The 16258-nt window shown below is 41.4% G+C and overlaps 1 protein-coding gene across 2 annotated transcripts in view; it reads left to right on the forward strand.

The window, feature by feature from the left end:
• Positions 1-15502, forward strand: part of bsk146 (brain specific kinase 146) — a 16487-nt gene extending 985 nt beyond the window's left edge. Inside the window, exons 2-5 of one of the 2 annotated variants that reach the window (XR_011978251.1) lie at positions 8906-9119; positions 9209-9411; positions 10874-14453; positions 14871-15502. Coding sequence is in view for 1 of the 2 variants with exons in the window: in XM_072667946.1 (XP_072524047.1) it covers positions 8948-9119; positions 9209-9411; positions 10874-11683 (1185 nt within the window). In the remaining variant the exon portion in view is untranslated. Of the gene's footprint in view, positions 1-8905; positions 9120-9208; positions 9412-10873 lie in introns of both variants that reach the window. The other variant, XM_072667946.1, reaches the window with a different exon arrangement.
• The last annotated feature ends 756 nt before the right edge of the window (positions 15503-16258 follow it).

The raw sequence follows: 16258 nt of genomic DNA on the forward strand, positions 1-16258 counted from the left end.
AAAGGCTGTGCTGTATTTATTAATGATTGAAATTGATCAGGGGGAACATAACACATTCTGTTTTTTGCTAAATCTTTTTGTGCAATATGAAATTTTTCCACATTTTGACCAATTCACCCGACACGTCTCTGCTACCAATAAAATGTCAACCTTATTTCCAGCTCTTCCTAATCATGAACAATTCAGCAGTGAGTGCAAACCTTACAACTTACCTCATATGTGAGGTTAAGTGTATCAAACAGAGAAAAACAGTTTTAACTGTAAACTTAAAAAAGGATGAAGATACACTCAGTAATTCTGTACTAGTTCTATTGTGTTTAAACCAGACAGGCTTCACAGTCTAAATACATGCAAATGTATTCAAAAAATATTGATGATTGGTGTAAAGAGGCTGTCAAACACAGAGAAATATACTTTTGACTACAAATAGAGGAGCTGACATCAGAGCAATTCAGTGTACATTTATCTGTAAAAAATCTGATCTCTGATTTAAATCTTAATAAAAAAAACCTACAAAAATGTAAATCTTTCATATGAGGAGACTGTTTGAACTGTTTCTCAGGAGGCTGAGTGGTAACACTGTGTTCAAGCTAACCCCGTTGTGTGGAGGCTCTACGTTAGCCTGGCTGGCTCGCACTGTGAGTTGTGCTACTAGATGCTGCTCTTTTACAGCCAAACATAAGGGATGTTAATATAGTATAGGACTGGATGATGTTTTTGAATGGAGGAAAATCTGTAGAAAAATGTCTGTAATGTTGTGAACATGAATGTTAGAAAATGTTTAACCAGAATCTGTTTGTCTACATAAACACTCTGCATAAGTGTTTTTTGTATCCAAGAAAACATTTTAATATACATACATTGTATATATGTATATGTGGATATAAATAAATAAATATATATATATGCATATATGGACTGTGTCGATGTGCAAAGGTCATGGGTCAGTTTTCTAAAGTACAGTTCTGCAGTGAGATGCATTTTCAGTGATCTCAGCCTTAATCCGTGTCTGAAAGGTCATATCTGGGTGACGATAGTTGCTCCAAACCATCGGCAGAAGAAGCCACTAACTTCGGGAGACCACTGCTGAAAAGAGGCTTATTCCAACACAGCGTTGGCTTAGTCTTGGATGTAGGACGCTCAGGCCACTCACTATTTATCTCATAGAAGCAGGTTCAGTGGACGTGACCGCTGATATGACCCTGTTAAGCATTGCTGGGTTTGTTAGGACAGTGTGTGCTATTTTTTTTTTTTTTTCTTGAATGTTTCGAGCAGCCGCAGGTGTGAGTGTGTGTGTGATTGCATCTGTGTGTGTGTGTGAGTGAGCACATATTTAGCTTTTTGAAGGAACCAAATGTTCCCAGTGTGACATTTGGCTGCTCACAGCTAGGATTTTTTATTAGGAACAAAAACTTGTCTGCATGAATGAAATACAATGGGTTCCAACAATCATTAAAAAGCTTCTAATATGCTTCCCTTTCTAATGTGCTATTTCTTTCCATTTCATCATTCAAATCGATGAAATCTAGTGTTTGTGTGCACTCCCAAAGACTCTTAGGGCCGTAAAAAATATTAATATTTATTTTTCTTATTTTTTTCCTCATATTCCATCTTATTCTCCCTTATTCTTGGTTTTCCTTTGATTGATTATGTTACAAATAGAATATTTATGGGATTTTTATATTTTAAATGGGTGTAAAATTTACTACCATAACTGTGAAACCACTGAATTAACAGTTTAGTGTGCCTCACTGAAGGAGAGGTCATTTCCATCAAGCCACACTAACAGAATGTTATGAATGCATGTATTTGCAGACAGTTTCACCTCAGTTTGGGAGTGTGCGAAGTGAAAGACCTGGAACAAGACCTGAGGATACTTGACGTATGAGACTTGCAGTTTTCTTGTTCAGGCGATCAGAGGAGCGATACATCAGCTAGACTGGAGAAAGGCTAAAAGAGCTGCAGTGATGTTTATCCTGTTCTTATTTTAATAGTCATTTGCATGGTTAGCTCTCACGGCTCAGCTGTGATTTAGTCAGAAGCACAACTACAATTGTGAGTACTGGCTTTGATAGAACTAGTACTAGTAGTCTTTGACTATATTAAACCTGCGTTATTTGAATTGACTCATTGCAGAAACCATAGAGCCCTAAACTCAACAAGCTTGCGTCAGAGCCTCTGCTTTCGATCAGATGAGCTTAAGTGGGAGAGATAGGGCTAGAGAACAATCTGATATTTGGGACCAAAGATCTTGGCATGGTCAGTATCACAAATGTGCTTAAACTTAAATACGGACCAAAAAATGGTGCCGAATCCAGAATCCTCATTTTACATTATAACATTTCTATGTTTTAAAAATCGGAAATTTCTGTAAATTAGAAGTAACTAATCTGAAAGACAGCATGCTGATGAGGTCCCATCTGTGAAATACACCTGAATCAAGTTCAGCGTGCAGTATGTTAACGGACCTACCCCATATACAGACTCGTGTATGTGTTTCCCTCTGATGCTCTTTTTCACACCCCTGTGGTCTGAGCAGAAGGTGGGGGACTCGCAGCTTTTAATTAATGGGTCAGGAGATGGACGAGCTCCACGGGCCCTGCTGTCTGCTGCTGCTTCACTGGCTGACTGTTTTACAGATATCCCCTCATTCTAGATCTAGCAGTCCACCGCTCCCATCTCTAGCTGGAACATGGGTTGCGTAACGCAGAGGGGCATGAGGAGATTGAAAAGCTAAACTGTCAGAAGAGGTATTAGCTTTAGAGGGCTCGCTCAATTACCGTACCTTTCAACATTGCTGAACGACTGAAATGGCTTCTCACTGTCTGGAAAGCTGCCGGCTCGGCAGGGCTGTGTAACAGCTCTCTCTCGATTTGCTGGCACCAAAAGCCTGGCCAGTGTTTTTGCGCCGGTCCAGCCCTTCGCAAGTAATCACCATTCTCCCTTTCAGCACAACAGCAGCACCATATGCAGATCCAGCCCTGTGCTGGGCCTGTTTAGCCGTGTTAAATGCTTATGTTGTGGATTTCGATGACTTGCAAGTGAAGCAGTAACCTGAGATGTAGGGTGGAACAGCTGGATCGCTGACTGGCTCCAGTTGTGCTGTCAGTAGCATTTAATGCCAAAAACGACCTACACCAGTAGATCCTGAGCCTAAACCTGGTCTTGGACTTAGTTTACCCCAGTCTTGAACAATTTAGTGCTTCCCCTGCTGTAACACCCCTGCTCCAATCAAAAATATAACATTCAGGACGTTTCTGAGACATTTTTGCTGTTGAAGTACTGATGATGTTCATGATATGAAATGAAAAACCTCAAATTTCCAAAATGGCGACCTAGCTAATGGCTACTTCATACATGAACAGAGCACCTCGGCAACATAATGCTAAAAGGTCCGGTGATGGCCGGACGTAGGTCGAGTTACTCAGATAACGGGGTGGTATAATTCTAATTTCTCTACCTTTGACGTAGGAAGGGGAGCAAAATCTGAACACTGTTTTAAATAACAAGCTTGCTGACATAGGCAGCTCACAAAGAACAGTCAGGGTCTAATATAGCCATCAGTGATTTGACAGGCACTGGCGATACCGGTTCACCAAAATAAAAAAAATAAAAAAATAAATTATATATATATATATATACCCTAACCTCAAATGTAGCGAACTGTCTGAGGTTTGCTGTTTTTTATTTATTTGTTTATTATTATTACTAAATAATGTATGTCAAGAAAAATCTTTCTTTTTTTGTTATTTTGTTATTTTAGTATTAATTCTCCATTGTTCCTGCAGTGAAGAGTAGACATTTGTAAATAAAACACCAACAATTCCTGAACATTAATTCGTAGCATCACTGTTATGCAAAAAACTATATGTTCTATATGTATAGTTACACACTAAATGATTCAACCTTCACTGCAAATTAAGCCTAATAGCAACATCTACAAACTTGCAGCTGTTTGTAATAAACCAATCAAACACAACAAATTTAAAGGCCTTCTGTGAGGAAGTCCAAGCTTTGGTTAATTGGACCTTTCAATAGGACTCCGAACATTCCCCGAAGTCCACCAAGGCTTAGTTTCAGAAGAAGTCCTGGAGGATTCTGGGGTGGCCATCACACTCATACACACACACACCTTACTTAAAGGTGGATGCAGCAGCAAACCTAAGAATATTAGTGAATATTATTGGCACTGCCAGCTTTTGCATGGTGATGTGATCAAAACTCTGGGAGACGTTTTAGAAGTTGACATTTTTATACATTTTGATCTACAATTACAGCAAACTCACAACTTTATCGTTTAAAAAAAATGATGTGATAGGACGTGTTTATTTAGGGGGAAACGTCCATTTTGATGTCTGGTTGACTTTTCAGTGGACCATTAGTCAGCGATTGTGACTTCTGTTTTTTTTTTCTTTCAGTGACCAGTGTTTTATTGAGGTCTACAGGTGCAAGTCTGCAGTTTGAGTGAGGTTAGTGAAGAGCCCGTCTACTCCAGTACCCTCAGAAACACTCGTGGGAAAGCAGAGAACTCAAGCAACATGAATATTCTAGAGGGGAAGTTGGCTGAGAGAGCTGACAGATTAGAGCCGTTGACTTTCTTCGTTTTTATTTCTTTCTTTCTTTTTTTTTCACCCTCGGTCTGCGTTCCCAGGGCCGCAACCTCCGTTAAGTGCGACGGCAGATGAATGGTGAAGCAGCTCTAGGACTGGAATGAGGCCTCGCCTCAGGGATAAGCATGAAGTGCTTTCAGAATGCTGCATTTCGTGGCTAATCGTTTAGAACAACGAAGCTGTGGCTCTGAGGCAGAGGAAGGAGGGGAGGAAATGAGGCGACTATTCAAACACTCTCCGTCTCAGTCCTGACCTGGAGGAACTGTCCTTGCTGTGTGCACATGAAAGCTGTGCAAACAGAGAGTGTAGATCTGCTTATGTACTCACCTGCCACTCAGTCGTTCACGTGGTGGTCTTGATACAGACTCTTTATTACACTACTTTGACATTTGGCTGACACTCTTATCCAGAGCGACTTACATTTAAATCATGATAGGTGAATGTTGCATCTTGCCCAAAGACTGATTGGTGTGGCATAGTTTACAACCTCTATTTTCCAACCTCTCTTTATCCCTATAATTAAACAAGCTGTGTCACCCATGCCATGACCCATAAAGTTCTCGGAGGCCTTCAGAAAGAAGGTTGTAGATTCAGATGAGTCTGAGTTAGAAATCAGGCGTGCCATTGTCCGCCAAACCATTTACAAGTCAAACCACTGCCATTATGGCCTGGTCAGTCCGCCCCAGCTCAAACTTGAACTAGATAGGACGGCCTGACCTGGCATTGTTGGCAGTTTCATTAGTATGTGTATATATATGTGTTGTAGGCTTGTTGTTGACATATATGGACTCTATAAGCAGAAGAATGCACAGTATGTGTCATCGTGTGTGTGTGTATGTGTATATATATGTTCTATAAATATATAACAGATAGATAGATAGATAGTCACTGTCCTGCGACAATCTTATATGTCTTTTTTTAATAGACATTCTTTTAATGTGAATCTGGCAGTTGTTCTTTACATTGTGTCAAAATTTTATGATGAACGGAACAATAGAAATGCTCCAAAATGACTTGGAATAAAATCTGTTTACATTGACTTTCATTGAAAGTCAAGAAGGTCTTTCCTTCTCCTGTAAAGCAATACAAGTTTTTACACAAGAGCGATGATCTATAACCTGAACCTGAACCAAAAGGTTGGATTCAACTCTTAAGAAGGTTAAAACAAAGATGCCAGTGCCTCCAGATGACAGTACATGAAGATGACACCGATCTGAAGTTAAAGCCGTGTGAGAGAAGTTCCAAATGACTGGAGTGCCCAAAGTGCCCACAGTGCTGTCTGCACAGTGGAGATGGAGGTCTACATGGCCTTTAATAGAAGCTTGGCCATCAACATGAAACAAATCAACAGCAGGAACAGTAAAACAGCCTTCTCGTTTCCAGCCCATTCCAGCCAGCACGCTCACAATCTGCGATTTGCATCTGTTTGCCTTAAAGCCATGCAGCGCTGACATTGTCTTTGACCCAGTGAGTCATATTGCTCCAGCCCAGCTTCCATTTTGTCGTGTCCCTCTGTGTGTGAGTGGTGGTGGTGGTGTGAATGTCTGCGTTACTTGCCTGCCTAGCTCCTGCAGCCTACTTCATATATCCACCTCCAGGCTATTGGATTGCTCTGTTGGCGTTGGAAGAGCTATGATCTAAAAATCGAACCGGGTGTACGGGGGCTGCAGGTGCGGGGACGTCGGGGGACGTAGGCTTAAAAACCTTTCTGCGTGGGCCTGAGAAAAAGTGGGTGGTCCACTAAGGTAGATGGTAACACACGATATGGCGATTGTCAACACGCACGACAACATCGTGACTCTGAACAGCTGTGTTATCCATGGCACATGGCTGAAGGAGTGTCGTCCCTCCAGCAGCCAAGCCATTTTACCACAAACGACCCATACGCTTTCTCTTTTGGAATTAAATCGCACCCACGTGGTAACCTGCGTAGCAGGGGACCATATGAATATGGTCATTTTTTATGTCTATTAGTTTCGACTGCATCAATATTTACAATATATTGCCCAGCTCTAGTACAGTAATAGAAAAGCAGACTAGGTAACACCTTACCTGGCTTAAGTCAGCTTCTTTATGCCTCCTCCTTTATGCATTTTTAATTTCCATCTTAACTGTTGGACGTTAGACTAACAATCATCTTATTTCTGCTTCACTGGGTGGGCTTGTGAACAATTAGGATAGACCCAGGGCTACCCAGGCCCACCCGTGGCCACGTGCCTGAGACGTACAGAGCGGGATGTCTCAGTGCTGTTTGCAGGGAGATGATGATGATGAAGATGAGGGTACATGGTACATCCCACCCAGAAACCTAACCATGTGCTGTGCAGGCTCAGCACTTCTGCTCCGCCTCCAGTAACAAATGGTCTTCTCTGCCTCAGTGTTCCGAACACTGGGAAAGAGAGGGGGGTCTTCACCTCCAGGGGCCTTACAGGCATGTAAAAAAGGGCCCAACCAATGTATCATTTATCTGATGAAATCTGCAATATTAAAGGGTGGAAAACAATGAAAGTGGATGGCTTTACTTTCCTTCACTTTCATTTAACATTGCTGTGCAGGCAATAAAAAAATATTAATCATTTTAAAATAGTAATAAAATAAAGGAGACCTTTCATTTGATTTGTCTCAACTACACTTCCGAATCCTCCGCTCTGAGACAAGACCACAACCATTATTTAGACATTACAATTCTATAAACCCACCAAAATGTTTTTTTTTTTTTTACTTTTGTGGAGGTTCTATTCAACATTTTAAGCATCTTGACATTTGAACAACATGAAATTATGAACAATGTTATGTATATTTGGGATCATTTTCTGTTGAGTTATCGTCCTCAGAATTAGGTTTGATTTAATTGAATAAAATAGAACAAGTATAACATTCTCAAAGTTACACATCAACAGCTTGTCCAGTCATTTCAGGTTCATTTACATCTATACATCATTCTGGACTCTACACAGGACAATATCACCTTTAAAATACCAAACATGTCTGAACGACCTCATTGGTTGTCAAAAATAATACAGATAAAATACATAAAAACAGATTTTTTTTGCCAAACTATTCCTTGGTGAGAAAATGGTATTGTGGGAATGAATTAGGACTGTTTTGGGCACTTTACCCCACACAGATGTTCAGAATATTATAAAGATAGAGCATCTTTTTGCCTGGATGACCAACTTTTTAACCACCTTGCTCATCGGAGACCAGCCTAGAGCAACTGGTCTTGTGGAGCTCCTTTAACATGATAAGAATGTTAGAATAGGAGAATGCAGTGCCTTTTATACTGTATCAGTACAGTAAAACCATATGATTCTGTATTAATCATGTATTAAGACTGTTTTTTGCGTCCTGGTAATGGTGGCGGTTTTCATTGACGTCAGGCCCGAGTACAAAATCAGTGCCACTGTCTGCAGTAAAGGCTGTGTATTGATTGGGGAGCAGTGGGATCCTGGGCTGTAGACTGTTGAAGGGACAGGCAGAGGGATCGTGCAGAAGAAGAAGCAGAACATGCTCTACGAGGCTGATTATGTAATGACTGATGAAGTGTGATGGTTTGTTCCTGCGTCAAGTTCCACAGTGCCACTCCCGATTTCGAATGGAATAAAATTACTGTTACAAAAGGAGGAGGAATTTACCATGCTGTTTCCAGACACCCTGATACACCCTGTTCTCGTCTCTGCTGTTTCATAACACTCCGCCGGTGCATTCTGCGTACAGACATATCAACAAGACAGACAGAGAGGCTGGCAGGTTAGATGAGCGTATGTGAAATCCCTTCTCATTGGAAATCATCTCCAGTATGTTCAGGCTAATTAGTTTACCTGATGGAAGATGGCGAGAATATGGAGCATACTGGTCATTAACTGTTCAGTGGCCTCTGGTTCTCTGCTGGTTCGATCAAACAGAGATCTTCAGTGAAATACATAATTGCATGTTTATTTATACGGCTAATTAATGAAGGTTGCTGGTACCGACAGGAAGTGGGATCAGGGCGATTAAAGGAACAATGCTTTCTCCTCTCAGCATCAATGACCGAGGAGCCTTTGAGCAAGGAACCTAACCCCCAACTGTTCCCTGGGCACTTAGGTGGCTACCCACAACTCTGGGTGTGTGTGAGTGTTTATAGCCACAGAAGGGTTAAATGTGAAGGTCCAAGGCCATTGTACTGGCAGTAAAGTGGTGTGTCTAATTCTAATTCTGATATCAACAGCTTTAACTTCAGCAATAGAAGAAGAGGCATTCGTGGCTGAAACCCAGTTTAACCATGGATTGGATCTCTCTTTTGTTGATTGCAGTAACGCTAAGTCTTAGACAGTTGGACCTGCTCCTGTGGAGACATGAGTTCCTCTCCGGTTGGCTCTCGTGTGTCTGTGGACATCCTGGAGGAGCTGCAGGTCTTTGCAGCCCAAAACCTGGAGAAGCTTGAGGTCAACAAATACTATGAGGTGATCCGGGAGCTGGGGAAAGGCACCTATGGGAAGGTGGACCTGGTCATTCATAAAATCAGAGGTAAAGGGAGGTCCTCCTTTTTCTTTTTGTGCTTGAGTCACGCTGGAGAACTCTGTTATTTATGCTTTCTTTCTCGCCTCTTCACCCAGGCACCAAGATGGCTCTGAAGTTCCTCAAGAAGAAAACCACCAAGCTGAAGAGCTTTCTGAGAGAGTACAGCATCTCGCTGTATCTCTCTCCCTGTCCCTTCATAATCAACATGTTTGGCATTGCATTTGAGACTGAGGATTACTACGTGTTTGCGCAGGAGTACGCCTTAGCGGGGGATCTGTTTGACATCATTCCTCCACAGGTAGTCAACATCCTGCACACATTTTAATCTCTGATTAAGATTTCATTAGGTAATGCAGTACGGGAGCGAAGCAGTGAAGCATTTTTATGTCAGCCATTACAACCTAAATATTATGCACATATATGAATTTATTCATTTATTTATGAATGTATTAAACTGTTAAATAATTAAACACTAAGCTATGTAATGAACTGGAACTGCATTAGGCTTGCAGTACTGTTCAAAAGTTGGGTATCATTTTTTGACAGCTTAGTTGCAGATCAGTGTATGAAATGATTAGTCCTGAATCGGGAGCTGCATTTACCTATGGCCTTTAGGGGTTAGGAGCCAGGGCCGGAGAAGGGGTCTGCACTGGTGAATGAAGGGAGAACTACAGTACAAGTATACGCAATTGGAGTTTGATCTTGCACTGCATCGTAGGGGTTGCATTGAACCATAGTGCACAAAGTGGAGCTCCAAGAAGTGGTGTTTGGGAGGATAAATACCTACAATCTATCTATAAATTTCTATAAAAAAGTTCTATAAATACCTACATATAAAAAAAAAAGTTCTATAAATACCTACTGTACCTTGTTCAAGTCGTCGCATCCCTCCACCACCCGTCACCTCCCTTTACCTCCGTCAAATCTCTCATTTCTTGCTTAACTTATCAGACAGGTGGGGCTGGCAGAAGACCACAGGCAGAAGACTCTAGTTCTCTCCAGCCCCAAGTTCTTGGAGTTCTCTCCCCTCTCTCCAATCTCTTTCCTAGTCATCATGTGCTGATGGCATGGTCTGAACTAGCACATTTGCTTTATGCGAATTTCAAACAGAGCTGAGCTCTGGAAATGGTCTCATGTACTGTATGTTACCTACTTTTTGAAGGAAATGTGGCTCCAGAATGTCTTCATTGCCCCCATCCATGTTTACAGGCTGCAAATATTAATAATGAGTAAATGGCATTCTCAAAATTATATGATTATATGATAATTATATGATAAATTAGTCTACTTTGGTATTAGAAATGAAAAATACTATTATTATAAACATTAATATGGCAGTTATTGATGTCATACTTACATAGTATAACACAATTACTTCACATGCCATCTTAGAAAGCCAGAATCAGCCATGCCACTTTGCTCAAGGGCCAACAGCCAGCAGCGGATATCGAACCCACAACCACCAATACCCCCTTGTACATACTGCCGTAATCCATCTGTTTGAATGAGAAAACAGATATAACTTCCTTTCCCTTCCTTTTAAGCAAGATTTATTACTCAAAGCAATAAATCAGATCATATTAATATCTCTTTTACATACCAGTAAGTTGACAGTTGGCTTTTTTTGACACAGCTTCTCTGTTTGTTTCAATTCATTACAATAAAGAAATAATGCCTTTATTATTACAAGACATGTACACCTTCACAGCCGCAGCAGGACTAGAAGTTCTTTTTTTCTTTTTTTTTGTTCATTCTTCCAGGTGGGACTTCCGGAGCCTGTGGCCAAGCGCTGCGTCCACCAGGTGGCCATCGCCTTGGACTACCTCCACTGCAAAAAGCTGGTCCACCGTGACATCAAACCAGAGAACGTGCTGATCTTCGACAGGGAGTGCCGCAAGGTGAAGCTGTCCGACTTCGGGATGACGCGGCGGGCTGGCTCTCCCGTGAAGCGTGTGAGTGGCACCATCCCATACACGGCACCCGAGCTGTGTGACGCTGCCGCCCGCGACGGCTTCCACGTGGACTACGGTACGGATGTGTGGGCTTTCGGTGTGCTGCTTTTCTGCATGCTGACGGGCAACTTCCCCTGGGAGAAGGCCATGGCCTCGGACGCCTTCTACGAGGAGTTTGCACGCTGGCAGTGGCGCAGGACGACCGCCGTGCCCTCGCAGTGGCGCCGCTTCAGCGACGGGGCGCTGCAGATGTTCCGTAAGCTGCTGGCTCTGGAGCCAGAGCGCCGGTGCCAGGTCAAGGAGGTGTTCGCCCACTTCGGCCACCGCTGGATGCTGGACGGAGAAGGAGGAGGCAGTCACCATCAGGGGACGCTCAGCTCTTCCTCAGAGGAGGAGGAGGAGCTGCTGGTGGACCGCATGAAGCAGCAGACACTGTCTCCGGAGGTTAGTGTTGCGAAGAGCGGAGCAGCAGAGGCAGGAACAGCTGCCACCCACCACTTTACCTCGGTGTCTACCAACAGCTCCGTGTCGTCTACCAACAGCTATGAGCGTGTGCCCAGGGACAATGCTGCCAACGGCCGCATCCTGGTCACTACCCCCATAGAGATCTGCGTGTAGAGATTTAACTTGCAGACTAGTGGTCACCAGCTCTACTCCTGGACATCTAACAAGGGCCTGTGAAGATCTAGAACATGAGGGTGGTTTAATAAAAACAGGGATGAAGTTCAGCATACAATCTGTCACGGTGACACCAGGGGTGATTAGAGGGATGTATTTGATTGGTGGAGGGCATTGTGTGCTTATGTGTGTTGAGCATTTATGCAAATACTTGCAGTAGCAAGGGAAACATTACTACAGTGGGGACATCAGAGGAGGGTGAATGGTGTTCTACCAGGAGTGATCAGGGAAAGCGAAACCATCAAATACAACAAGTAGCAGTGCTGGAGTTAGTAAGGGAGCCATGATCCTGGAGGGGGTTCCATCAAAAACCTACAGATTAATGAGTTTCAAGCTACAGCATCAGATGAGCGTAGTCACTTTATTTACAACAAGTCGGCTCCCAGCAATCACCTAAAAGAAGGACGTGAATGACTCATCGTTATGTAACACCATGTCTGCCGTAATCCCTTGAGATCAGATCTCAAAAACTGTGGCTATGGGTTGGGTCACTAGCTTGCAGTGCACTAAGTAGAACACTTTGGCGAACCCCTGACCTGGTTAAAAGTCGGCCTTCATTCTTTTTGATTATTTTGTCCAAACTATTTGGTTTGGATTTGGTTCATCGGATCTCCCAAAAACATCTGTGATTGTTTAAAGGGTTCTTTTTCAAATTGTAGCCTTCAGCAATATCAGCATTATGAAGGCCAATATCACAATAATGAATGGCAATCAATATATCGCCCAGCCCGACTAGTACAGACCCTAAAAAACACCAGTTAATTGGGATAGGGAACTAGTAGCTAGAAGAGCGTCTTATTAGGGTTGCATTTAGATCTCCAGGAGGAGGCTTGGTGACCACTGCTGTACACTATACTAACATATGACTTCCTCATTGAGTAATACATATTCCCAGACTTCCACACGCTCATGTAAGAATGATGAAGAACAACATGACGCCACTGAGTGCGGTTCAACAGAGAAACTAAGCAAAAAAACTTGGTCGACTAGGTCCTGAGACTGAGGCTGAAACTTTTTTTGCTTGTGATTAGTGTATTGTTTTTCTACAGTGAAAGTGAGACCACATTGCACTCTTTAGGGGAAGTAATCTTGAAGGTAAGAAGTCGTGGCCAAGCTGGGAAAAAAGGGTCTCCTTGCACAGACCAACCAGGATCAGATCAGTCTTGAAAAGCATGAGCGCCACAAAGGGACTGAGTGCGGAAATGGCTGATTTAATGGAGCGATTAGGGCTAGACCAAACATATTCCTTAAAGCAATACATGATGCAAAAAAAAAGAATAAAAGGAACCGGACTGGGAGGACTGTGCTGATCACTCTTGAACAAAGGAAGGCACGTTGCCCCCTTTCGGCGGGAATGGTGGTATAAAATGGAAAAGAAAAATCCATTTGATGTTGTCAGGAAAATCTTTTTTTTGAACATGTGACAAGTATACAAAAAGACTTTGCTGTACACAAGTGAGTGTGTGTGGGTGTGTATTTGTAGGTTTTTGTGAGTACGGAGTAGAAGTTTTGTTATTTCCAGTATTACTTTAGATTGATCTAACTTATTTGAGCTCTGGATATTCAGAAGTATATTTTTTCTATTTATTTATATGTAGTTTCATGTTTTCCATTTAAGTTGTTTTGGTACTTTGTTGACACGCCTGTGCCAAATCCAGCTGGCATTGTGCAGCCGAACCGCAATGTGAAAAAACCTCTTTATTTCCTCCATGTGTGAAACAGGCCTTCTATGACAGAGAGTGTTAATGAGCTGCTAATGGTACTTGGCTAAAAGTGGTGACCAGTTGAGTTCACGTCAGTGAAGGGGCATGGACCCTACAACCAGCTGTCATGTTGGCGGATTCCACTTCCGTTCAATAATAGAACCATTATATCTTGTAATTGTAATCCACACTGAGCCAGTGGCAGCATTGCGTATTATCTTTCTGTCAAAGTGGCTCCAGTGACTTCCAGTGACCTTCATAACTGCGGAAGCTAACAACGTGAGGGAACATTAGAATTATGTGTTAGAGGTCCAGAGATTTAGTGTGATTTATGGGAATTGTGGTCTGATGCTGATATCTGTTATTTTTCATGTACATATCTGCTGATGTCAATGCCTAAAATACAGTACATATAATAGGAAGTAGGACTAAAGCGCTGTCATGGAAAAACCTTGTATCGTCGTTTTTTTTTTGCTGTTTTTTCACTTTTTAACCTTTATGTTAGAATCTGGCAGGTTTTTTTGTTTGTTGTTGTTTTCTTTACATTGTGTTAAATTTTGCATTGAATGTACCAGTACAAATGGCCTAGAGAAGCTTGACATTGATTTCCAGTGAAATTTAAGGGTTTTTTTGTTTTGTTTTCTTTGTCTTGTAAAGTTGATGTTTTTTTTTTTTTTTTAGATACAAGGTTTTTCAGTGACTATTTTATTGTAAAGGGTTACAGGTTTAGTAAAATGAATAAAATGCAGATATTTCAGTGCAGCAGTTCAGCATCACCTAAACGTTCTGTTTTTCTGGAGCGCAAAAAAAAAAACATCAAATATCGGCCAAATCCGAAGATCTGTTCATTTTTATTTTTATTTTTTATAGGAATTATCTGCCAATACCGATATGATTGTTCATTTGATTGGCTGTGACGATGTTGTCAGTATCACGTTGCAGGACGGTTGGGTTGCACTTTGTATACCAGCCCTCCTCGACAAACATATCTATAAGACGACGTGCAGGTTGGTAAGACTTATTTTACTACTGTACATTCTTAATTTGCTGTATGGTTTTCTTTACCCTTGATTAGCGGATTGTTGTGATCTATATTTTTGTATATTGATTTGAAATCAATGGAGAAACTAAGGACGCTGGGGTGTACACGATCACGTCTACTAGTTGCATGAATATTAAAAAACAAACAAAAAACAAGCATCTTTACTGGAAAAGATTAGTCATGACGATGTGACCGTTGTTATGTGAATTTGATTTTTCGCTGTAGCACAATTTCTTGCCTAATGTTCCAGAGTCAGATCATTGTTATGAAAACTTAGGGCTAAAACTCAAGACATGGTGATGTGAGTTTTTACAGTGTTCTATTTGTGTGTTGTTCTTGTTGTTGTTCTTGTTGTTGTGTTGCTGTCTTCCCAAAACTAAAGGACTTTGTGAGGGAGGTGATGAGGTCACAGCCAAGTCGCACTGTAACCTCCAGAGTACTGATTGAGTGGGGAAAATGTGGGGTTCATGCTCCACAGATGAATCTGAGTTTGTTCATACTGCCCTGGAGAACTGGTACTCTTCTGTGTGTGTGTTTTGTGTTATTTATTTTCCCCATGATGTGTGCATGAATTTACAGTCTGTGCTGATCTAAGGGAAAAGAAAAAAAAGAAAGGTGATGAAGCCTCATAGTGTCACCCTCTCAGCCTGTAGAAATGGGCTGGGTGTACTGTACAGCAATCAGCACAGATATTGTCATCTCTCAGCTTCTGAACATTTTGTGCAGCTGTTGTCTACAATTTGAGTAGGCTTTATGGTTGAGTTGGTAGAAAACACAGGTCATGTTCTGGACGCTCAGCGTACCGGACACAAAGGCCCCCAGAGCAATGTGCTTTTGCAATTTTTTTTTTTTTTTTTTGTATTGTATTTTTTTTTTTTTTTTTAGATTAGAACAAAAAGGGATGGGCCATCTTCAGCGTACCTTCACTCAGTCAGCACCAAACCCCTGACCTTTAGTCCAGACCTTCTGTCTTTGCAATACTACTGTCTTCCTGTAAGTTCAGATTTATTAAAAGCAAGTGAAAAAGTAAAATATGTGAGTGAGTTTTGATTTTGGGTAACTTGCAAATGTGGTGTTGGACTAGCTAGCTAACTTCAGATTACTTCACCTTGAGTTCACATCTCTATCGCTTGCTAGCTCTGGATGGAGGGCTGGTATCATTCTAATGAGATGGCTTGTGACATAGGAAACTGAGCCAAATGTAAAGAACGTCTTCTTTCAGTTTGTGGGTTGGTAGGCACTCCAGATTGCACAAGGTACTAGCACAAGCATGAAAGGTTTTTTAAAGTTGTCAAATCCCATGTCTACTTGCAGTTCTAGTTACAAATAATGTCCATAAAAAATAAAGCAATAAAAATCCATGGCATTTTACTAGTTAGTTGAATTCTGACATCTTAGAATTTTTCTTTTGTCAAGTTTCATGTTTTCACAAATCAAACTTAAAAAATTCAAATATCAAGAAATTGTACATGAAAACTAAAATCAGTGAGTGCACTATTGCTGTGTTAACAAGTCATTTGCAGGGGACATTTACATTTATAATTGGGGGTACATTTGGCATCTCCCACTTAAACTTTTATTTTTTCCCCCCCAAAAAAAGTTTTGAAAAAGAATATTAATTACATTCATCACTATTAATAATGCCTGATGAATATTTCAGGCACAGTGTATACACAAAATATGAACAAAATGATCCCCAGCTCACACATCGTTATTGATTTGTGCGCTCACACTCCTGATTTATACATTCAATAAGTCTAACATTTTTTG

This window comes from Salminus brasiliensis, chromosome 22 (genome assembly GCF_030463535.1).
Source record: "Salminus brasiliensis chromosome 22, fSalBra1.hap2, whole genome shotgun sequence".
Classification (NCBI taxonomy): Eukaryota; Metazoa; Chordata; class Actinopteri; order Characiformes; family Bryconidae; genus Salminus; species Salminus brasiliensis.